The 20,996-nt window shown below is 53.1% G+C and overlaps 1 protein-coding gene across 1 annotated transcript in view; it reads left to right on the top strand.

Annotated features, from left to right (window-relative positions):
* The first annotated feature begins 423 nt into the window (after positions 1–423).
* The window catches only part of selenbp1 (selenium binding protein 1), a 32,768-nt gene continuing 12,195 nt past the window's right edge, over positions 424–20,996 (top strand). Inside the window, exons 1-8 of the mRNA XM_060820715.1 lie at positions 424–494; positions 1,922–1,950; positions 6,913–6,966; positions 8,713–8,825; positions 14,240–14,425; positions 15,064–15,184; positions 16,934–17,116; positions 20,193–20,374. Of these exons, the coding sequence (XP_060676698.1) occupies positions 1,947–1,950; positions 6,913–6,966; positions 8,713–8,825; positions 14,240–14,425; positions 15,064–15,184; positions 16,934–17,116; positions 20,193–20,374 (843 nt within the window). The 5' untranslated portion in view covers positions 424–494; positions 1,922–1,946. The remainder of the gene's footprint in view (positions 495–1,921; positions 1,951–6,912; positions 6,967–8,712; positions 8,826–14,239; positions 14,426–15,063; positions 15,185–16,933; positions 17,117–20,192; positions 20,375–20,996) is intronic.

Genomic DNA, 20,996 nt, shown 5'->3' on the forward strand with positions numbered 1-20,996 from the left:
ACCCTCACTTTCTCCCTGATCCCTGTGAGCAAAGCTGAGTGTGCTTGATTAACTGGGCTCATGAACCCCTCCTGCCCCGCCAGGCCTGACACCGTTCAGGGAGAAGGGAGTGGGCACGCTCTTGGAGGGGGGGGGGGCTGCGTGGATCCCTGGGTATTGACACACCGGGAGAGTTTTCTGCTCTGACTGCCTGCAGTCTCGTGAGCGTACGGTCAGCTGACCCAAGCCCCCTCCCCAGGGACTGAGGGGGAGGAGGGAGGGACGCGTTCCCTGGTTACCCTGAGTGTCCGTTCCGATCAGTTTGTCACCGGCCGAGGAGAGCGGGGGTTAATGTGGCCTGGAGTCTCCGCGAAGGGTTAACCCGCCTCTGTTATTTTTATCGTGCACAGGGAACCTTGCCTGCCAATCACTGTGATGTAATAAGTCAGCTTCGCTTAGAGAGTGTACTTTGGGCTGTGTCAGTGTGTGTCTACCTACTCAGTCTCTCTCTGTCGGTCAGTCACTCTCTCTGTTGGCCTGTGCGTTAACCTGTTCTCTCTCTCCCTCTCCCTCTCTCTCCCTCCGTCTCTCTCTCACTCTCCCTGTTTTGCTCTGTGCATTGATCTGTTTTCTCTCTCTCCGTCTCTATCACAATCTCCTACTTTGTACAGTATTAACCTTTGCCTGTTCTGTCCCTCTCTCCCTCTCTCTCTCCGTCTCTCTCTCTCTCTCTGTCCCTATCTGCCTCTCCCTCTCTCTGTCCCTCTCTCCCTCTCCCTCTCTCTCTCCGTCTCTCTCTCTCTCTCTCTCTGTTTTTCTCTCTGTCTCTCTTTCTATCACACTCTTTATTTAGACCTGTGCATCGACGTGTTTTCTCTCTCTCTGTATCACTCTCTCTCTCTCTATTACTTGCTCTCTCTCTCTATCTCCATTGTTAGTTCTCTATCGCTCTCTTTCTATCAATCTCTCTCTATCAAACTCTTTCATTCTCTCTCTCTATCACTTACTCTATCTCTCTCCCCCTTACTCTCTCTCTCTATCTCCCGATCACTCTCTCTATCAATCTCTTTCTCTATCAGTCTCTTTCTCTCTATCATTTTCTCTGTCTATCTATCTATGTCTCCATTGCTCTCTCTATCTCTCTCTCTATCACTCTCTGTCAATCTCTTTTGCTGTCTCTCTATCAGTCTCTCTCTCTATCACTTTCTCTGTCTATCTCTCTCTCTCCATTACTCTCTCTCTATCACGCTCTCTCAATCTCTTTCTCTATCAGTCTCTTTCTTACTATCACTTTCTCTATCTATCTCTCCATTGCTCTCTCTATAACTTTCTCTGTCCATCTTTCTCTCTCCATTACTCTCTCTCTATCTCTCTCTCTCTATCACTCTCTACCACTCTCTTTCGCTATCTCTCTATCAGTCTTTCTCTCTATCACTTTCTCTGTCTATCTCTCTCTCTATCACTCTCTTTTGCTGTCTATCAGTCTCTTTCTCTCAATCTCTTTCTCTCTCTATCTCTCTCTCTATCACTCTCTCTCAATCTCTTTCTCTATCAGTCTCTTTCTCGCTATCACTTTCTCTAACTATCTCTCCATTGCTCTCTCTATCTCTCTCTCTATAACTTTCTCTGTCCATCTCTCTCTCTCTCTCTCTCCATTACTCTCTCTCTATCTCTCTCTCTATCACTCTCTCTCACTGTCTCTCTATCAGTCTCTTTCTCTCTATCACTTTCTCTGTCCATCTCTCTCTCTCTCCATTACTCTCTCTCTATCTCTCTCTCTATCACTCTCTATCAGTCTCTCTCACTGTCTCTCTATCAGTCTCTTTCTCTCCATCACTTTCTCTCTCTCTATCACTCTCTCCCTGTCTTCCTTTGTCTCCCTCGCTTTCTCTCTCCCCGCGCTCTCACATCACTCCCCTGACCTCTCTATCTTTGTACACAGGGCAGGTCGCGAAGCAGAGTGGGACATGGGTAAGTCGCCCCTGTTTGATCCAGGGACTCTTCCAGATCTCTGCCTCCTCTCGTTTCCACCCACCCCGCGCCCCCCTGCCCCGGCCTGCTCCCTAACTCTTGCGGTCGGATTGAGCGTTGCCGGGTGGGCCGTGCGGAGACAGAGATCCTGAGGGGGTTTGAATCAGAGTGGGACCTCCAGGATTGGGGGATGGTTTTGGAGTCACCTGCTGGGCAGAGAGCTGGCAGAGGGTGGGGTGTGGACGGGCTGAATGGCCGCCCGCTCCATCCTAGCCCTCTCTGTCCGTGCCCTGACGACATGGAGCTGGGGAGTGAGGTGGGGAGGGGGAGCGGGTGCCGTGCTAATGCGGAGCCAGACGCGCTGCTGGGTAGAAAGGCCCCAGAAGGTTCCGGAAGGTGCCTGAGGGGAGTCCGACACGACAAAGGATTGGTCAAAGCATGTTCTGTGTGGGAAGGCCCAGTCTGGGGGAGCTTCACCCAGTTTGCTTGATAATGGAGATGTCTTGCATTCCTTTAGCGCCTGTCCTCAACCTGCTCTCTAAAGAATGGCCTCTGCTGGAAAGCCAGACGGAGATGTTTACAATCCAAGGGGGTGACCTCGTTTCCCTTTCTACTAGCGCTGCCCGGTGATGGTTAGAAATGGGGCAAATAGGGGGGTCAAGCTCCCCCCACTCCCACAACCCCCTCACCCCTACGCCACACCGCCCCCTGCAACCAACTCAACCCCTCACCCCCAACCTTCCTTCAACCACACACCCAATAGCAGCTCAGGGGCTTAAAGATGGCAACTCCAACAGCACCTGCTCCCTCAGCACTGACCCTCCGACAGTGCCCACTCCCTCAGCACTGACCCTCCCACAGCGCACCCCGCCCTCAGCACTGACCCTCCCACAGCGCCTGCTCCCTCTGCACTGACCCTCCGACAGTGCCTGCTCCCTCAGCACTGATCCTCCGACAGCACCCGTTCCCCCAGCACTGACCCTCCGACAGTGCCCGCTCCCTCAGCACTGACCCTCCGACAGCACCCATTCCCTCAGCACTGACCCTCCGACAGCACCCACTCCCTCAGCACTGACCCTCCGACAGCACCCACTCCCTCAGCACTGACCCTCCCACAGTGCCCACTCCCTCAGCACTGACCCTCCCACACTCCCACTCCCTCAGCACTGACCCTCCGACAGTGCCCGTTCCCTCAGCGCTGACCCTCCGACAGCGCCCACTCCCTCAGCACTGACCCTCCGACAGAGCCCACTCCCTCAGCACTGACCCTCCCACACTCCCACTCCCTCAGCACTGACCCTCCCACACTCCCACTCCCTCAGCACTGACCCTCCGACAGTGCCCGTTCCCTCAGTGCTGACCCTCTGACAGCGCCCGCTCCCTCAGCACTGACCCTCCGACAGCACCCGCTCCCTCAGCACTGACCCTCTGACAGCACCCACTCCCTCAGCACTGACCCTCCGACAGCACCCACTCCCTCAGCACTGACCCTCCGACAGTGCCCGCTCCCTCAGCACTGACCCTCCCACACTCCCACTCCCTCAGCACTGATCCTCCGACAGTGCCCGCTCCCTCAGCACTGACCCTCCCACACTCCCACTCCCTCAGCACTGACCCTCCCACACTCCCACTCCCTCAGCACTGATCCTCCGACAGTGCCCGCTCCCTCAGTGCTGATCCTCTGAAAGCGCCTGCTCCCTCAGGGTCAGTGTGAGGGTTAGCGTTAGGATTAAGGTCAGGGTCAGGGTTTTGGTTAACGTCTAGGTGAGGGTTTGGGTTAGGGTTAGGCTGAGCTTAGAGTTAGGGTTAGGATTAGGGATAGGGTTGGGTTTCGGATTAAGGTTAGGGTTAAGGTTTAGGTTAGGGTTCAGGTTGCGGTTAGGGTTAGGATTAAGGTTAAGGTTAGGATTAAGGTTAGGGTTTTAGTGTTAGGGTTAGATTATGGTTAGAGATAGTGTTAGGGTTAAGGTTAGGTTTAGGTTTAGGGTTGGTTAGGGTTAGGTCTAAGGTTAGGTTTAAAGTTAGGTTTAAGATTAGGGTTAGTAGGGTTAGGGTTGGGTGTGCAATGAGGCTGTTTGACCCATTGCCTCTTCATGCTAGCCCTTATTGATGCTTGTGAATGTAACATTTGTACACAATAATGCGCCATTTTATATATCTTTTTGCACTTCCCACGACCACACCGTGCACAGTCTAGTCCAGACATTAGCTCGGATGATATAAGTTTTGTAGAAAATCCTTTTGGAGGGAAGCTGCCTCGTTCTCCCCAACAAATCCTTTCCTTTGTGTTCGAGTTGAGTTCTCTGCTGTTTACTCCCAGCTCTGGCTTTCAGGTCAATGTTCCATTTGGTTTTGGAATTGAAACGAGTGCTTTCAATGTCCAAGAGAGAGGGCAAGGGTTCGGCTGGAGGGAATGTAAACATGCCTCAAATACTTGGTGGAAAGCCAAGGAAGCGAGGCAGGAAACAGAGACACGCTGGGTTTTATCGGGTTGGAGATTTCTGACTTCAATTCCCAACTCTGTCAATGTGTAGCTTCTACAGTCAAAGGATCAGGGCTTCGAGTGAAATTTTATAATTTAAGCACTCTTCTCCCTTACTCACACTCACACACACACAGACACACTCACACAGACACACTCATACAGACAGATACACACACACACACACATACAGACACACACACACAGACGCGCACACACACAGACACACACACAGAGATCCACACACACATACAGACACACTCACGCACACACACACACACACAGATACACACACACACACACAGACACACTCATACAGACAGACACACACACACACATACAGACACACTCACACACAGACGCGCACACACACAGACACACACACAGACACACACAGAGATCCACACACACATACAGACACACTCACACACACACACAGATACACACACACACACACACACACACTATCTCCCTTCTGTAGTCTCCCTTTCTTTCTCATCAGCGTGAATCACCTCAATCCTGTTGTGATGTTGCTCTGCCTTTTGATCACAGAATCCCTACAGTGTGGAAGCAGGCTATTCTGTCCATCGAATCCATACCAACCCTCTGCAGATTGTCCCACCCAGACCCACTCCGTTCCTGTAACCCTGTATCTCCCCAGGGCCAATCCACCCTAACCTGTACATCCCTGTAACCCTGTATCTCCCCAGGGCCAATCCACCCTAACCTGTACATCCCTGTAACCCTGTATCTCCCCAGGGCCAATCCACCCTAACCCGCACATCCCTGTAACCCTGTATCTCCCCAGGGCCAATCCACCCTAACCCGCACATCCCTGTAACCCTGTATCTCCCCAGGGCCAATCCACCCTAACCCGCACATCCCTGTAACCCTGTATCTCCCCAGGGCCAATCCACCCCAACCCGCACATCCCTGTAACCCTGTATCTCCCCAGGGCCGATCCACCCTAACCTGCACATCCCTGTAACCCTGTATCTCCCCAGGGCCAATCCACCCTAACCTGTACAACCCTGTAACCCTGTATCTCCCCCAGGGCCAATCCACCCTAACCCGCACATCCCTGTAATCCTGTATCTCCCCAGGGCCAATCCACCCTAACCTGTACATCCCTGTAACCCTGTATCTCCCCAGGGCCAATCCACCCTAACCCGCACATCCCTGTAACCCTGTATCTCCCCAGGGCCAATCCACCCTAACCCGCACATCCCTGTAACCCTGTATCTCCCCAGGGCCAACCCACCCTAACCTGTACATCCCTGGTGTGGGAAGCAAGGCAAATCAATAAAATTCATTCCGAGTCAAACTCTGACGCAGTGAATGTTATTGAAGCGTTCTTGCAAGATCTGTCTAACAAGTGGGCACCCCGATCAGATATACATTACCTTTTATACAGTCCAGCTGAGTCTCTCGGCACTCCCGGTTTACCCCATTGGTTGCTTTTGCAGTTGGGCATAGCCTATCACAAGCCCCAGCTTCACACTGCCTCTGTTTACATCTCCCACTACCCTCAGCTTAGCCCCCACTCCCCCCGTCCCCCACCGACTCATATTTATGTTATGCCTTATTTGGTTATGTTGTTCACACTAACTCCCGATGTGCGTGACAATACCAACGATCATGGCAATACATCTGTATCTACCAGTTGACCACCTCCCTTTTCAGTTAGTTATTTCTTGGTAAACGCTCTCATGATTCCACCCTCTGCAGAAGCAATATGCAGCAACTTGTAGCTGTTTGTATAAGCTAATCTAGCTTAACATACACCCCTCATCAGGATTCAGCCTTGTGATCTTTGCAGAAACATTTGCAAGCGCCTCTCACACATGGGCACAACAGGACAATTTAGCATGGCCAATCCACCCTAACCTGCACATCCCTGGGCACTATGGGACAATTTAGCATGGCCAATCCACCCTAACCTACACATCCCTGGACACTACGGGACAATTTAGCATGGCCAACTCACCCTAACCTGCACATCCCTAGACATTACGTGAGAATGACGCATGGTATTAACGATGACTGGACTGTTCATCTGTTTCCCTGGCAAGGAGGCCATTTTGAGACCAGGTTACAGGCTTCCCTATACAACGGGTAATATCACAGCTAGGGGCTGATCTGCATCATGTGGAGAGCTGCCGGAAGAAACAGAGTCATCCAGGCCTGTGTACGAAGCAGAGAAAACGCTAAAGTTACGGTCTAAAGTCAATTTCTCCCATAACCCAAAGCTGCGCAGGTCAGGGTGCTAAATTGTCCACAGTGTCCAGGAGTAAAATGTGGAATGGATCTGGATAGGATACTCTTTGTCGGGTCAGTTGACTTGTTGGGCCGAAGGGCCTGTTTCCCACACAGTGGGGATTCTATGAAATTATCTGTGAAACACCCACAGTGCTGGGGCCAAGAGATGTTACCTTCAATCCTACGTAAGGTGAAACCGATGCCTTCTGTTCTCTCTGCAGCCAAGTGTGGATCATGCGGTCCTGGATACAGGAGCCCCCGAGAGGCCATGCAAGGTAAGATATTCCTGGAGAACGAGCCAGGGAAAAGACAGGTCAGAGGAACGGCTATGGTCGGAGCCTGAGGGGACAATTCCGAATTGAGAGGTTTGACGCATCCCATCAGGAAGGGAACATTTCAGAGGGACTGAGTCTCAGAGGTTGTTTCGAAAAGTTAGAGAGAGTTTCAAATTTTAAAAATTGGGAACAGGATACCAGGAATGATTAATACAGAGGGCAACGCTACAGCGGGAGAGAAAGCTGGCTAGAAAGATTTACAAGCGATAGGTAGACTGGCTAGCAAGGTTAGAGTTCATGGGAGAACGAGCCATTTGGATGCAGAACTGGCTCAAAGGTAGAAGACAGAGGGTGGTGGTGGAGGGTTATTTTTCAGACTGGAGGCTTGTGACCAGTGGAGTGCCACAAGGATCGGTGCTGGGCCCTCTACTTTTCATCATTTATATAAATGATTTGGATGCGAGCATAAGAGGTACAGTTAGTAAGTTTGCAGATGACACCAAAATTGGAGGTGTAGTGGACAGCGAAGAGGGTTACCTCAGATTACAACAGGATCTGGACCAGATGGGCCAATGGGCTGAGAAGTGGCAGATGGAGTTTAATTCAGATAAATGCGAGGTGCTGCATTTTGGGAAAGCAAATCTCAGCAGGACTTATACACTTAATGGTAAGGTCCTAGGGAGTGTTGCTGAACAAAGAGACCTTGGAGTGCAGGTTCATAGCTCCTTGAAAGTGGAGACGCAGGTAGATAGGATAGTGAAGGCATCGTTTGGTATGCTTTCCTTTATTGGTCAGAGTATTGAGTACAGGAGTTGGGAGGTCATGTTGCGGCTGTACAGGACATTGGTTAGGCCACTGTTGGAATATTGCGTGCAATTCTGGTCTCCTTCCTATCGGAAAGATGTTGTGAAACTGGAAAGGGATCAGTAAAGATTTACAAGGATGTTGGAGGGATTGAGCTACAGGGAGAGGCTGAACAGGCTGGGGCTGTTTTCCCTGGAGCGTCGGAGGCTGAGGGGGTGACCTTATAGAGGTTTATAAAATCATGAGGGGCAAGGATAGGGTAAATAGACAAGGTCTTTTCCCTGGGGTGGGGGAGTCCAGAACTAGAGAGCATAGGTTTAAAGTGAGAGGGGAAAGATATAAATGAGACCTAAGGGGCAACTTTTTCACACAGAGGGTGGTACGTGTGTGGAATGAGCTGCCAGAGGAAGTGGTGGAGGCTGGTACAATGACAACATTTAAAAGGCATCTGGATGGGGACATGAATAGGAAGGGTTTAGAGGGATATGGGCCAAATGTTGGCAAATGGGACTAGATTAGGTTGGGATATTGGGTCGGCACAGATGTAGATGGGCCGAAGGGTCTGTTTCTGTGCTGTCTGACTCTATGACTTGATGAAAAGTTGAATAATCTGATTGTTTCTTTGGACCCCCCCCCCCCCACACACACACCCACCTCCCCCCCACACACACCCACCTCCCCCCCACACACACACACACATACCCACCCACCCCACACGCACACATACACACACACCCACCCACCACACACACATACACCCCCCCACACACACACACCCACCCCCCCCACACACACACCCCACATACACACACCCCCACCACACACACACACCCACCCACCCCACACACACCCACCCACCCCACACACACACACACACACACACACATACACACACCCCACACACACACATACACACACACACACACACACCCATCTCTATAGGCGCGAAGGAGGAGATTGTCTATGTGCCCTGCATCTACAGGAACACTGCAGTTTGCAAACCGGACTACCTTGCCACCATCGACGTTGACCCCAAGTCGCCCACCTACTCCCAGGTGCGTTCGCATTGAGGTCACTGGGGGGAGCCAAGGGATGGGGAGGAGTGGGACTGTCACCTGGACGTTAGATAGAGCCAGGCCACCCTGGGAGGGCAAGGTTAGGGAGGCGCTATGATGTTGTTCGTGGAAGGAGAAGACATTTCCATTTTGCCTAAAGCTAAGGTTGACTCCTCTCTCTCTCTACCTGAGAACTAAAAGCAAAACACCCCAAAGAGGAGTACCTAACCCCATAATCTGTAAAAGGAATGTGTCAAGTAGTATAACCTGCTTTTCAACATCTTCAAGGGGGTTCAAACAAAATAAATCCCTGACACTCGCCTCAAAATCAACAAGCAACAATTTATTTATCTAACTCAAACAATGAACAAATTAAATAAACTATTGACAAGACGAATAAATCCCTTCTAACTATTAACTGTTCCCAAATGATTCTAATGGTATGCTGTTCCAATAAATACGAGTCCCACTAAGGTTAAAAAAAGAATTGGGTGTCTCCAAATTACAGCCAGGTTGCATGTCTTCCGGAATGTTCTGTGCTTTCTCTGTCGATTCTTCTGTTAGGAATATTAACTAGCTGTGCCATTAGTACTGTTTTTATTTAGATGGCGCTTTCTCTCAGGCGTAGATGAGGCTGAGAGAGCCATAAATTCTCTCTGGAGAGTTGAGGACCTTTAGCTCAGGTCACTACGGGCTCTTTATCCAACTAGCCCCTTCTTTTATACCCACCATAACATAGGTATTACTGTAGAATTAGTCCTATGTTGTCAAAACCATCAGGTTTAAATTTAATAGGTGTTTGGTATCTAAGCACCTGGTTCAAATTGATTGGCTAAATTCAAAAGCCTGTTGTCATGGTAAAAACTGCTGCTTGGCCTGTTAACTCTACGGCCTTCGGGAAATAAATGTTTCCGTTTGGGTGCTCTCGGTGTACTTGCAAACCTTCAAGCTTCTGCACACGGACATCCATTTTCAATCTCAAAACACAGAAAAAGCACACAATCTGTTAAAGGGACCATGCAATGCTTCCCCACCACCCCTCCCCAGCATTTTACAACCACCAGCTACTAACTTCCTGCCTCCCAATCCGCAACCCAAAATCGCCACGTTTTCCGTCAGGACCCATTGCAAGAGTGCCAAATTTCGAGACATCACGCCAACACCTCACGCTGTAGGTCGACTCTTGATTGGCTCCTTCCCGGTGTCTCCTCAGCCAATGAGGGTCCCAGGTTAAGCCTGGAAGGTGTTCCTTTGATTGCAGAGTATGATCCCAGAGTGGGCCAGGGTAAAGGGCTTTCTGAGACACCTTTTACCATTTTTGAATGACTCAAGATCTTGTGGATAGCCCATTGCTTTCTTCCTGGTGAGGCTTCGGTCAATCAGAAAGTTTGCCCTGGTAACCTGAGACAAGAATGATCGATCCCACACATATATACAGACAGACATGGTCAAGCAACCAAACCAAGGGAAAGGTACTGGGGAAACACAGTTCAATAGGACCCCCACATGATAGGATTCAAACAGGCAAAAATCTTTCGCCCTAGGAACCTTATTATATCCAGAAAGGACTGGGGATAGACTTAGGGGATTGTTGTAACATTAATTCCACAACTGGTTAGAGACAGCAATTCATCGCAACCAGAGGGGAGTGAGAATATTTATCTTTCAGAGAATGAGAGACTCTTTTCTGCACATTGAAGGCTTTTTCCTCTGTACTGTTCTCACACTCTGCTGGTGAGGCAGGGTGGCTCAGTGGTTAGCGCTAGGGACCTGGGTTCAATCCCACCCTCGGTCGACTGTCTGTGTGGAGTTTGCACAATCTCTCCCCGTGCCTGTGTGGGTTTCCTCCTGGTGCTCCCACAGTCCAACGACGGGGCAGCTGAGGGTGGGTTGGCCATGCTAAATTGTCCCATAGTGCCCAGGGATGTGCAGGTTAGGGTGGATTTGGCCATGCTAAATTGTCCCACAGTGCCCAGGGATGTGCAGGTTAGGGTGGATTGGCCATGCTAAATTGTCCCATAGTGCCCAGGGATGTGCAGGTTAGGGTGGGATTGGCCATGCTAAATTGTCCCATAGTTCCCAGGGATGTGCAGGTTAGGGTGGATTGGCCATGCTAAATTGTCCCACAGTGCCCAGGGATGTGCAGGTTAGGGTGGATTGGCCATGCTAAATTGTCCCACAGTGCCCAGGGATGTGCAGGTTAGGGTGGATTGGCCGTGCTAAATTGACCCACAGTGCCCAGGGATGTGCAGGTTAGGGTGGATTGGCCGTGCTAAATTGTCCCATAATGCCCAGGGATGTGCAGGTTAGGGTGGGATTGGCCATGCTAAATTGTCCCATAGTGCCCAGGGATGTGCAGGTTAGGGCGGATTGGCCATGCTAAATTGTCCCATAGTGCCCAGTAATGTGCAGGTTAGGGTGGATTGGCCGTGCTAAATTGTCCCATAGTGCCCAGGGATGTGCAGGTTAGGGTGGATTGGCCGTGCTAAATTGTCCCATAGCGCCCAGGGATGTGCAGGTTAGGGTGGATTGGCCATGCTAAATTGTCCCAAAGTGCCCCAGGGATGTGCAGGTTAGGGTGGAGATTGGCCATGCCGAATTACCCATAATGCCTGGGGATGTGTAGGTTAGGGGGGATTGGCCGTGCTGAATTATCCATAATGCCTAGGGATCTGTAGGATGGGGGGGATTGGCCGTGCTGAATTATCCATAATGCCTAGGGATCTGTAGGATGGGGGGGGATTGGCCGTGCTAAATGCAGGGGAAGAGGGATGGGATGCTTTTCAAAAAGTCGACACGGCAAATGGCTCAAACCAATGGCCAGTCAGGTGTGACTCTGGACACCCAATCTCAAGGCCGCGGCATCTCAGACATCTTCGAGCTGAGCAGCAGTGTAAACACAACTCCCAGTGAGGTCCAGTACAGTGTCTTTCAAGGTACAGCAACAGCTTCCTTGGTTTAAAGTAATCCTTCCCCAATATGAAGCAAATAAAATGTAGCCCCTTTTGTCCCGGTGTAGAAATTGTCATGCTCATTTGAAATCTGGCATTCTTGCAATCAAGGTCCAGAATATAGGAAAACGAAATTTCTCCCCCTCTACCTCCCTCGACCTTAAAAACTATTCAGTAAATATCCCACCGTTACTCTCTAAGGAAGTGGGTTCCAGGGTCTCTCAACCTCCCGAGAGAGAAAATTCCTCCCTGCTTTTGTCTTCAATCAGAATTTTCAGAAAATGTATTCCCACCGGGATTTTGTGTACAAGATTATGAATAATTGCCTCTCAGTTAACCTTATATGATTGCTGCTTTACCCAGCTCTCAACGTAGCAATTAAAATCTCCGTCTAATTATTAGTAAAGAAAGCAGAAATAGAATCCTGACTTGGAAACTAATCAGTAGCTGAAACTAGGGACAGGATAAAGAACAGCTTACCTGGGTGTGTTTGATGGGGGGTGGGGAAGACGGTGCAGAGGAAGCTTTACTCAGTATATAACTCCATGCTGTCCCTGTCCTGGGATAGGGGAACAGTGTAGAGGGAGCTTTACTCTGTATCTAGCCCTGTACTGGGAAAGGGGAACAGTGTAGAAGGAGCTTTACTCTGTATCTAACCCCGTGCTGTCCCTGGAATGGGGTGGGACAATGTAGAGGGAGCTTTACTCTGTATCCAACCTCTGGGATGGGAGTGGGGACAGTGTAGAGAGAGCTTTACTCTGCATCTAACCCCATGCTTACCATGTCCTGGGGGATAGTGTAGAGGGACTGTGTAGATACTGTGTATCTAACCCCTCTGCTGTTTCTGTCCTAGGATGGGGGGACAGTGTAGAGGGAGCTTTACTCTGTGCTTTCCCTATCCTGGGGGACAGAGTGGACCATAATGCAAAAAGAGAGAGGGAAAGAGAGGAAGAATCATAGAGACGGAGAGAGAGGGAGACAGAAACAGAGAGCGGTAGAGAGAACAGTGAGAGAGGGCATGAAATAGAGACAGGAGAGAGAAAGTGGGACAGAGAAAGAGATACCAAGAGTGAGGAATGACTGACAGAGAGAAAGGTTGGGGGGGTGTGGGGTGGAAGAGAGAGAGAGAGAGAGTGAATGGGAGAGAGAGAGAGCGAGAGAGAGATTGAATGGGAGAGACAGACGAAGAGTGGGAGAACAATGTAGCATGAGTGAGTGAAAGAGTGAGGCAGAGAGAAAGACATAGAGAGACGTGGAGAGAGAGGAAAGACGTTTCGGGAGAGTATTCCCAGGATCAGGAGCACCTCTTCCCCCACCAGCATAGTCAGGCGAAGACACGGCTCCCAGTGAGGGGTTGCTCCTGAGTTTTTCTCTCTCTCTATGTCTCTCCCTCTCTCTGCTCTCTCCATGTCTTTCTCCCTTCATCACTCTCTCCCCAACTCTTCGGGAAGGATGCTTCAGAGGCAGGGACTGGGAGAGAGCACAGATCTCGGGGGGGGAGGTGGGAGGGGGAATGGGGGCTGGAGGGAGGTTACAGAGATAGGGAGGGGGTGTAGGGGGCTGGAGGAGGTGACAGTGATAGGGAGGGGGTGACAGAGATAGGGAGGGGGTGTAGGGGCTGGAGGGAGTGACAGAGATAGGGAGGGGGTGTAGGGGCTGGAGGGGGTGACAGAGATAGGGTGGGGGTGTAGGGGCTGGAGGGGGTGACAGAGATAGGGTGGGGGTGTAGGGGCTGGAGGGGGTGACAGAGATAGGGTGGGGGTGTAGGGAGTCACAGAGATAGGGAGGGGGTGTAGGGGGCTGAGGGGGTGACAGAGATAGGGAGGGGTGTAGGGGGCTGAGGGGGTGACAGAGATAGGGAGGGGTGTAGGGGGCTGGAGGGGGTGACAGAGATAGGGAGGGGTGTAGGGGGCTGGAGAGGGTGACAGAGATAGGGAGGGGGTGTAGGGGGCTGGAGGGGGTGACAGAGATAGGGAGGGGGTGTAGGGGGCTGGAGGGAGGTTACAGAGATAGGGTGGGGGTGTAGGGGGCTGGAGGAGGTGGCAGAGATGGGGGGGGTGTAGGGGGCTGGAGGGGGTGACAGAGATAGGGAGGGGGTGACAGAGATAGGGAGGGGGTGTAGGGGCTGGAGGGGGTGACAGAGATAGGGAGTGGGTGGAGAGGCTGGAGGGGGTGACAGAGATAGGGAGGGGGTGTAGGGGGCTGGAGGGGTGACAGAGATAGGGAGGGAGTGTAGGGGGCTGAGGAGGTGACAGTGATAGGGAGGGGGTGTAGGGGCTGGAGGGGGTGACAGAGATAGGGAGGGGGTGTAGGGGTTGACAGAGATAGGGAGGGGGTGGAGAGGCTGGAGGGGATGACAGAGATAGGGAGGGGGTGTAGGGGGCTGGAGGGTGGTGGCGATGGTGGGAGTGGGGGGTATCAGAGCTATTCCCAGAGTGACCTCGAGCCGCACGCCCCCTGCAGGTGATCCACCGCATGCCGATGCCCCACCTTCGGGATGAGCTCCATCATTCCGGCTGGAATGCCTGCAGCAGCTGCCACGGGGATCCTTCCAAACGCCGGAATCGGCTGATCCTGCCCTCGCTGATCTCCTCTCGGATCTATGTGATCGACGTGGGGACCGACCCAAGGGCCCCCCGGATCTTCAAGGTGACCCTGGGCGCCCCCACGCTGACTCTCAGAGTGCGTTGGCCACTGGGAGGTGGCTCCACTCGCTCAGCCTTGGCGAGGGGGGAGGGTGGGCGGGCCGTGGTGCATGGGGCAAATCTGGCTTTACCCCAGGCCAACGCTCTGAGGAGGGGGGGGGTGTGGGGAACAGGGACATGGGTTCGAACCTCGGCCCTGCTTCCACACGGATGTAAAACCCGTGAATCAATTCTGGAGTTGGAAGCCATCATTGACGGGGACCGTCATCGATAGTGGTTAAGAATCCCCCTCTCCCCCCCCAATTGGGGATGGCTCAAGGGGGAGGGAAATTGGCCGCCCGTATCAGTTCTGGTCCGACATGTGACTCCAGATACCTACAACGATCATGTTGACCGCCCACTGAGGGGTGTAGGGGCCACTCGCTCTGTTCAAGGGGCAACTGGGGACAGGCACAAAATGGACAGGCCTCAACAGAGCTTCCAGAACAGGAAGCAATCCATCGGGAATGGGGGGAGAATGGGGGACTCGCTCCCACGGGGAGTGGTGGGCAGAGAGAGGGAGGGGGGTGGTCAATGAGGGTCAGTGAGTGTGGGGTCTGAGCGGTAAATCCACTTCCCAGTTCCAGTCCTGGATTTTTTCAGGTCGTTGAACCGAGGGATCTGTTTGAGAAGTGTCACCTGGCCAATCCCCACACGTCTCACTGCCTGGCCAATGGGGAGATCATGATCAGCACCATGGGTGATCCCCATGGCAACGGCAAAGGTACCACCCCTCTCCATCAGTCCCCTCCCTATCTCTGTCACCCTCTCCAGCCCCTATATCCCCTCCCTATCTCTGTCACCACCTCCGGTCCCCTACACCCCCTCTCTATCTGTGTCACCCCCTCCAGCCCCTACACCCCCTCCCTATCTCTGTCACCCCCTCCAGCCCCTATGCCCCCTTCCTATCTCTGTCACCACCTCCGGTCCCCTACACCCCCTCCCTATCTCTGTCACCCCCTCCAGCCTCTACACCCCCTCTCTATCTCTGTCACCCCCTCCAGCCTCTACATCCCCTCCCTATCTCTGTCACCCCCTCCAGCCCCTCCCTGTCTCTATCACCCCCTCCAGCCCCCTACACCACCTCCCTATCTCTGTCACCACCTCCGGTCCCCTACACCCCCTCCCTATCTCTGTCACCTCATCTAGCCCCTACACCCCCTCCCTATCTCTCTCACCCCTTCCAGCCCCTACACTCCCTCCCTAGCTCTGTCACCCCCTCCAGCCCCCTCCCTATCTCTGTCACTTCCTCCCTATCTCCGTCACCTCATCCAGCCCCTACACCCCCTCCCTATCTGTCACCTCAACCAGCCCCTATACCCCCTCCCTGTCTCTGTCACACCCTCCAGCCCCTACGTCCCCTCCCTACCTCTGTCACCCCCTCCAGCCCCTCCCTATCTCTGTCACCTCCTCCAGCCCCCTACACCCTCTCCCTATCTCTGTCACCCCCTCCCTATCTCTGTCACCTCCTCCAGCCCCTACACCCCCTCCCTATCTCTGTCACCCCCTCAAGCCCCTATATCCCCTCCCTATCTCTGTCACCCCCTCCAGCCCCTACACCCCCTCCCTATCCCTGTCACCCCCTCCAGCCCCTACACCCCCTCCCTATCTCTGTCACTCCCTCCAGTCCCCTACCACCCTCCCTATCTCCGTCACCCCCTCCAGCCCCTACACCCCCTCCCTATCTCTGTCACCCCCTCCCTATCTCTGTCACCCCCTCCAGTCCCTACACCCCCTCCCTATCTCTGTCACTCCCTCCAGTCCCCTACCACCCTCCCTATCTCCGTCACCCCCTCCAGCCCCTACACCCCCTCCCTATCTCTGTCACCCCCTCCCTATCTCTGTCACCCCCTCCAGCCCCTACACCCCCTCCCTATCTCTGTCACTCCCTCCAGTCCCCTACCACCCTCCCTATCTCCGTCACCCCCTCCAGCCCCTACACCCCCTCCCTATCTCTGTCACCCCCTCCCTATCTCTGTCACCCCCTCCAGTCCCTACACCCCCTCCCTATCTCTGTCACTCCCTCCAGTCCCCTACCACCCTCCCTATCTCCGTCACCCCCTCCAGCCCCTACACCCCCTCCCTATCTCTGTCACCCCCTCCCTATCTCTGTCACCCCCTCCAGTCCCTACACCCCCTCCCTATCTCTGTCACCCCCTCCAGCCCCTACCACCCTCCCTATCTCCGTCACCCCCTCCAGCCCCTACACCCCCTCCCTATCTCTGTCACCCCCTCCAGTCCCTACACCCCCTCCCTATCTCTGTCACCCCCTCCAGCCCCTACACCCCCTCCCTATCTCTGTCCCCCCCACAGGAGGTGTGACTGGGGTGGGTGATAGTGCTGGCTCCCTTGCCCAACGCCCTGGTTGGCTATGACCAGCTCCCGATGTAGCTCCTTCCTCCACCCCACCCCCACCTCCGTAAGCCAGGCCTCAGGCCTACATGCTGACCTCCCCCCTGCCCCTGTGTTACAGGCGGATTCGCCTTGCTGGACGGAGAAACGTTTGAGCTGAAGGGCAACTGGGAGCAGGATGGGCACGCTGCCCCTTTCGGCTATGACTTTTGGTACCAGCCTCGGCACAACGTCATGATCAGCACCGAGTGGGGAGCGCCCAAGGCTCTGATCGATGGCTTCAAGGTGGAGGATGTCCAGGCTGGTGAGTGAGCAAGAATTCACACGGTCCCTCTGCTCCCCAGTCTTCTGTTCCTCCCTAATGCGTTTATTCAGCGTCCCTGACCCCATCGTCAACGTATTTCCCCCACTCCCTGTGGGAGCGATCCCCCATTCTCCCCCCTCACTCCCCGTGGGAGCGAGTCCCCATTCTCCCCCCACTCCCCGTGGGAGCGTTCCCCCATTCTCCCCCCTCACTCCCTGTGGGACCGAGTCCCCATTCTCCCCCCACTCCCTGTGGGAGCGTTCCCCCATTCTCCCCCCTCACTCCCCGTGGGAGCGAGGAGGGGGAAGACATTTCTCCTGAAATCCCAGACTAATCCGGGTCCGTCTTGTTTCTGGATTAGCCTCCTGTCATTTCCCGCGATAAAGAGCCACTGTTCGAACCCACAATGCACTCCTCCCTTGCCCCCCACCTCCCTTTGCCCCCCACCTCCCTTTGCCTGGATTGTCTGGTCTCACAGGTTTACGATCTGTGGACCTGTAGTGGCAGGCATCGGCCTGTAGGTGGTAGTCACACCCCAAAAATGACGGATGACATCACAGAAATTTTTGCTCAAGTTTCGATAAAACAAATTCAGCTGGCATCTGGTCACAGCGTTTTTATCAAGAAAATGGCTTTCTGCAAAGTCTTTTTGAGCTAAGTGCGTGTTTTGAATACTTTTTGTTCCCTTTGGAGCCTTCCTTGCAGGACTGTTTGTACGGGCCATCATTGTTGTATCAACAGCCTCTGATTTGGTTTTTTTATCGCTCTTCTTAGCACGGGGTGGATTTGCGGCTTCAGAACAGATTAGTTTTACTTGTATTTGTTAACATCAGCTGCAGACTTGTGCAGTTTGATGGATGACTATAAGGAAAATTCAGAACTGTCGCAGGCCCGGAGAATTGTCAGAGTGGAGAAGGAGGCTATTCAGTCCATTGCCCTTGTACATATTCTATCCCAAGTGTCCTGCCTTCTCCCATACCCCTATCGATCAAAATGTTACCTCAGATTACAACAGGATCTTAATCAGATGGGCCAATGAGTGGCAGATGAAGTTTAATTTAGATAAATGCGAGGTGCTGCATTTTGGAAAGACAAATCAGGGCAGGACTTCTACACTTAATGGTAAAGTCCTAGGGAGTGTCGCTAAACAGAGAGACCTTGGAGTGCAGGTTCATAGATCCTTGAAGGTAGACAGGATAGAAAAGAAGGCGTTTGGTATGTTTTCCTATATTGGTCAGTGCAAGAGGAGAGACATCTCTCCTGAATTGGAGTTGGGAGGTCATGTTGTGGCTGTAAACGACATTGGTTAGAATGCTGCGCAAAAGGTAGGGTGGATTGGCCTTGCTAAACTGTCCCATAGTGCACAGGGATGTGCAGGTTAGGGTGGATTGGCCATGCTAAATTGTCCCATAGTGCCCAGGGATGTGCAGGTTAGGGTGGATTGGCCTTGCTAAACTGTCCCATAGTGCACAGGGATGTGCAGGTTAGGGTGGATTGGCCATGCTAAATTGTCCCGTAGTGCCCAGGGATGTGCAGGTTAGGGTGGATTGGCCATGCTAAATTGTCCCGTAGTGCCCAGGGATGTGCAGGTTAGGGTGGATTGGCCATGCTAAATTGTCCCATAGTGCCCAGGGATGTGCAGGTTAGGGTGGATTGGCCATGCTAAATTGTCCCGTAGTGCCCAGGGATGTGCAGGTTAGGGTGGATTGGCCATGGGAAATTGTCCCATAGTATCCAGGGATGTGCAGGTTAGGGTGGATTGGCCATGCTAAATTGTCCCGTAGTGTCCAAGGTGTGCAGGGTAGGTAGGTTTGCCATTGGAAATGCAGGGTTACAGGGATAGGATAGCGGGGTAGCTTTGGGTGGGATGGTCTTCTGAGGGTCAGTGTGCAGTTGATGAGCCAACGGCCTGCTTCCACACCATAGGGATTTGATATCCTTCCCCTTACAGCTATTCACTCTCCCAGTCTGATCGTTCTCCAGTCCTTCATCTGTCCAACTGTTCTGCACTCACTTTGGGCTGCATCGTTTACTCGTTACCCCTTTCTCCCCCCCACCTTACCTTCTGCACACAAACCCACATTTCCCAGACTCTTCTGAGGAAGGGTCACCGGACCCGCATTTCTGATTTCTCACCGCGGATGCTGCCAGACCCGCTGAGCTCTTCCAACCATTAGATTCTGTCTTGTGGGCGACTGAGACGGTCAGAGACCCCGGATAGTCAGCTTGCTGTTGAGTCGGATGTCTCGAAGTTTATTTCCAACACGAGCTGATCAGAAGGCAGCGATATCACACGGGCACGGACACTCTGGATTCTGTGCTGACTGACATTACACAGCCAGAAAGCAAGCTCTGTATCTTTATACAGAAAGTCACGGATTGTGGAGGTAATCCTTTTATAGGGACAGGCCCATGGGGCTCAGGAATTCTTGCCACAGCCTCGTCCACCGTTGACCGGGAGTGAACGCTTTCCAGGCTCTTCACCCTTCTGGTGTCTCAGAGTCAGAGAGGTGTACACCATGGAAACAGACCCTTCATCCATGCCCCCTTGATATCCTAAGCTAATCCAGTCCCATCACTTGACCCCTATCCCTCTAAACCCTTTCTATTCATGTCCCCATCCCAATACCTTTTAAATGTTGTCATTGTACCAGCCTCCACCACTTCCTCTGGCAGCTCATTCCATACACGCACCACCCTCAAAATGTTGCCACTCAGGTCCCTATCCCCTCTCACTCTAAACCTATGCCCTCCAAGTCTCGACTCCCCCACCCCAGGGAAAGGACCTTGTCTATTTACTCTATCCATGCCTCTCATGATTTTGTAAACCGCTATAAGGTCACCCCTCAGCCTCCGACGCTCCAGGGAAAACAGCCCCAGCCTGTTCAGCCTCTCCCTGTAGCTCAAACCCTCCAACCTCCTTGTCAATCTTTTCTGAACCCTTCCAAGGTCCACAACCTCCTTCCTGTAGCAGGGAGAGCAGAATTGCACGCAATATTCCAAAAGGGGATTAACCAATGTCCTGGACGGCCACAAAATGACCTCCCAACCCCTGTCGACTCTTCTCGCCAACCAGGGCTCTACGGGCAGTGCCTACACATCTGGGACTGGGCCAACCACACACGGGTACAGACCATCGACCTCGGGCAAGAGGGGGCCATTCCCCTGGAGATCCGCTTCCTGCACGAGCCCTCTGCGGCTGAGGGCATGGTCGGCTGTGCCCTCAACAGCTCCGTCTTCCGTTTCTACAAGACGGAGGTACGCTGGGTTGGACTGGTGGGCAAGGGCTCCCGGGATCAGTATCTCCTGCGGATGGGAAGGGGGTGGTGCGTGAGTCAGATTGCTCCTCACAAGCTGAGGACCCTGTGTCATTACAGTTCCATAGGGTCCAGGCATTTCACAAGGGGTACTCTCTCCAAGATGTTTGGAGGCTTCCTGGGATGGACAAGGGGTCTGTAGAATGTCTGGGGTGCGTGGAGGCTCTGTACAGTGTCTGGGCTGTCTGTGACGGGCTGTGTGTGTGTCTGTGTGGTCTATACAATGTCTGGGCTATGCAGGTGTGCATTTGGCTGGTCTGTACACTGCTGGATTGTGTGTGTGGGGGAGTTCTGTACGCTGTGCGGGCTGGGTGTGGGGAGGTCTCTGTACGCGGTGTGGGCTGGGTGTGTGTGTTTGGCTGGTCTGTTTACTGTGCGAGCTGTGTGTGTGTGTGGGGAGGGGGTTCTGTACACTGTCTGTGCTGTGTGTGTGTGTGTGTGGGGAGGGGGTTCTGTACGCTGTCTGGGCTGTGTGTGTGTGTGTGGGGAGGGGGTTCTGTACACTGTCTGGGCTGTGTGTGTGTGTGGGGAGGGGGTTCTGTACACTGTCTGGGCTGTGTGTG

The sequence above is a fragment of the Hemiscyllium ocellatum genome, chromosome 50, assembly GCF_020745735.1.
Source record: "Hemiscyllium ocellatum isolate sHemOce1 chromosome 50, sHemOce1.pat.X.cur, whole genome shotgun sequence".
In the NCBI taxonomy this organism is placed as follows: domain Eukaryota; kingdom Metazoa; phylum Chordata; class Chondrichthyes; order Orectolobiformes; family Hemiscylliidae; genus Hemiscyllium; species Hemiscyllium ocellatum.